This window comes from Mus pahari, chromosome 13 (assembly GCF_900095145.1).
Source record: "Mus pahari chromosome 13, PAHARI_EIJ_v1.1, whole genome shotgun sequence".
NCBI classification, from domain to species: Eukaryota; Metazoa; Chordata; class Mammalia; order Rodentia; family Muridae; genus Mus; species Mus pahari.
The window spans coordinates 80,989,737-80,993,179 of NC_034602.1; the positions used below are offsets into that span (position 1 = coordinate 80,989,737).

A 3,443-nucleotide genomic window follows, 5' to 3' on the forward strand; every position below is an offset into this window, starting at 1 on the left:
AGTAATAGATTAAGTCCTTAAGTTGAGATATATAGACTATTAATATACAAATTAAAGCTTGATTAACCCTTTTTTAAAAGAAAAACCGTATAGCACTCAGTTCAATTATCTGTGCTGAAACAGGAAGCCCCTAGGACGTTCTAGGCACGTGTCTCCCTGTCTCCTTTTCTTAGTACAAATAGCCGACTCTGGAAGCTACTGTCTCTGTCGTGTAAAGGTGGTTTTTTTGAGACTTTAAAGGGAGACGCAGAACAGCCTTACACAGGGCACTCTGCAAAGCGAGTTAATCAGGAGCAGCAGGCTGGTTGAAGACACGCTCTCATTTCTATTTTCCTGTGGGTGCTAACACTGCTCATCCTGATCTTTTCCAGTGGCTGTTTGTCCCAGGCAGGCAGGGGACATGCCAGTCTCACTGAGTCCCACCTTACAGGACCTTCAGGACTGGCGAAGGCCCTCACAGCGTCAGCCCTGTGGCCCCTAGACTCTTCTTCCTATATTTGGGCATCTCAGGAAGTAAGATCAGAGCGTCATGGAAGAGTGGGGTGGATGGCTTCAGGCCTGGAGGAGCTGTCACGGCTCAGCTTCCTTAGGGGAAAAAGTAGGAAGATATAGCAAAAGTAAGATCCACCGGTAGATGGTGGGACAGATAAGAAGGTACGCAGGAAATTCTAAGTGTTTTGAGGCTCAGCATTATCGAGTATGTCGCATATTATCAAAGTGCCAAAACAAAACAAAACCCAAAAACAACAACATTGTCGGGGAATTGTTGGGAAGATTTGTTCATTTAAATGTTTGAAAACAAGGGTCCATTCTAGCTGTCTTCCAGGCTAGCTTTTCCTTCAGGTTTTTTTTTTTTTTTTAAAAAGGTCTATATTGCCTTGCCCTTGAATTGAAATTTCTTTTTTCTTATAACCACGCTTTGTATATTTCTTGAAACAAGAATGGCTCGAATGCTTACGTAGCAAGCGTTGCTATATAGTATAGCATATATATAATTGGCATTGCATCTGGGCACAGTAACGTGGATGAAACTGTATTTGTATTTCAGAATATATTGACCCAAGGCATCTCTACAACCCGGGTGAGTACACACTTCTACAGACCACCCAGCAAGGGTGCTCCGTCGCTCTTTCCTGTAGGGCAAACGCAGCTCCTGCCTGAGGGAAGGCAGTCCAGAGGAGGGAGGGAAACGGCGTGGCCCTCTGAGTAGTGAATGTTCTGGGGAGTGAAGAAGGGGGTCCCTGCAGAGCTGCCCTCTCAAGGCTGTCTGTGTGTGTGTGTGGGGGGGTGTAGATCTGTTGGTATTGGTGCAGGTGACACCAATATTCAATGGTAAATTAAAATTTCCACCCACTCAGAGGAGAAGGAGAGGGGAAGGTGGGGGAAGGATTGGGGGGGGGGAAGAGGGGGGCTGATCAGGAAGGTACAGTGAGCAGGATGTAAAGTGAATAAGAAAAAAATTAAATTAAAAAAAATCCCAGCATATGTGCCACTCCCAGGCAGCCAGATGTCTGGTGTATCCACAGAGTGTAATCAACCTAGTCGAGAACACAGTAAATTACACTTATTTTGAGCTAATTAGGATTACTCTCTGGGAAGATACAATTCAAGCCATCTCAAAAGCACGCTAAGAGATTTTATGACATGGCAGCTCGGCCATGAGCTATAAGGCCATGAGCTGCTATAAGGCTAGTGAGGAATTAGGACCAGTGTTTGCAACACTTAAGCTCTCCAGCCTCACTCTCTGCGTGCTGTGGGGGAGGGAGTCTGCTGGACAAAGGGTCAGAAGACACCATGGAGGACATGTGTGCAGCCCGCCTGGGTCCGATTAACAATGGCCTCCCCACATCATGCAGTGCCCTAAAGAGCGCTTCTCTGTCTGCTCTTAATTTTGCCCTGAATCATTGGACTAAGCGAAGGGGGTAAATAGATTTTTCTAAGTCTCCACACCCTGAGGACTCACCTAGAGCCCCTCTCACTGGCTCTCTGCGTTCACAAATTACGACCATTGCACGGGACCTTAGGCAGCTATTCACATTAGGCATTTTTTTTTTCTGTCTCCTTAACACTCCCAGGAGACTAGCTCTGTGGTGGTTTATTTCAGTGGAGGCACCAGAGAAGTGTGGAGCCCATTGCCCAACACACACGGAGAGTCTAGGTGCCATTTACACGCACTAGCAGCAGACACTAGATGTGACTCCTGGTTCCTTACGGTCAGTTCTGTCCATCTCTTGTTTAAAACTAATGCATTTTGCTTGTTTGTGACTTAGATATGGACAGTCAGAAGCTTGAAGACTCTGGTAAGACATTCTCACAAACTCTGGGACTTTATGCTTTGCAAGCTATGAGTGGGTGGTAAGAAGCGAGGAGAAGCCAGAGCCCATCTTAGCCTACTAGTTTGATCTATCTGATTGAATTCTAAAGAAAAAAAAAAAGAAAAAGAAAAAAAAGAAAGAAAAGAGAAGAAAAAGCTACATCCCCTGTGCCTATTGTCTGCCAGTCCTTAGGTCATCCCAGAAAGCAGAGACCACTGTGATGAATGAGTCTGCAAACTTGTATGACCAAGCAAAAACAAATAGCATTTAATTTTCCTAAATTAAGATCATTCTTTGTATGTGTATGTGAGCAGCAGGTGTACTCACGTCCCTTTGATGAGTACAGTCCAAAGCATAACTTACTCCAAAGCTTTTAATTAAAAAAAAAAAAAATGGGGGCTGGAAAGATGGCTTGCTGCTCTTTTAAAGGTCCCAGCCATCAGGTGGCTCACAACTGTCTGTAATTCCAGTTCAGCAGATCTGATGCCTTCTGGTCTCACCAGACACCTGCTGCACACAAGGGGAACACACACACACACACACACACACGTAAAAATTAATAATGTTTTTCTGTGTGAGTGTACATATGTGTGCATGTATGCTTGTTTGCATGTGTGCAGGCACATTGTGCATGTGAGTGCGTGCATTCGTGTGCACATACCTGTGTGAGTCAGAGTCTGGCACCAAGTGACTTCCAAGATCACTGTGTGTACTGAGGCAGGATCTCTCACACTGAACCCAAAGCTTTCCGATTCTGCTGGTCTAGCAAGCCAGCAGGTTTGTCTCCGCCTGCCATGCGCAGGGATGATAGCTAGCTATGACACCCACCTGGCTCTTCTGTGGGCTCTGGGCCTTAGGCTTGCAGGGCAGACACAGTCCATTCAGCCACCCAACCCCCAACTTCAAAGTTTTTATTTTTATTTTTTTAAAGATGTTATTGTCTTTGAGTGCTAGGGTAGAAAAGTTCTCAGGTTACTGGAGAGATTATTGGAACACTTTTGTATTTTCTTTTTTTTCCATGGTGCCTGGAATCAAACCCTGGGCCCCCTGCAAGCTAGGTAAGCATACTTTTGCCCAGATATCCCCGGCCCCTGGGCAGATATCCCCGGCCCCTGGGCAGATATCCCC

At 45.7% G+C, this 3,443-nt stretch overlaps 1 protein-coding gene across 3 annotated transcripts in view; it reads left to right on the forward strand.

Annotated features, from left to right (window-relative positions):
- Positions 1 to 3,443, forward strand: part of Art3 (ADP-ribosyltransferase 3) — a 45,558-nt gene that overhangs the window by 31,908 nt on the left and 10,207 nt on the right. For all 3 annotated transcript variants that reach the window (XM_029545270.1, XM_021211051.2, XM_021211050.2), the window contains exons 5-6: positions 1,049 to 1,081; positions 2,271 to 2,300. In XM_029545270.1, the coding sequence (XP_029401130.1) occupies positions 1,049 to 1,081; positions 2,271 to 2,300 (63 nt within the window). The remainder of the gene's footprint in view (positions 1 to 1,048; positions 1,082 to 2,270; positions 2,301 to 3,443) is intronic.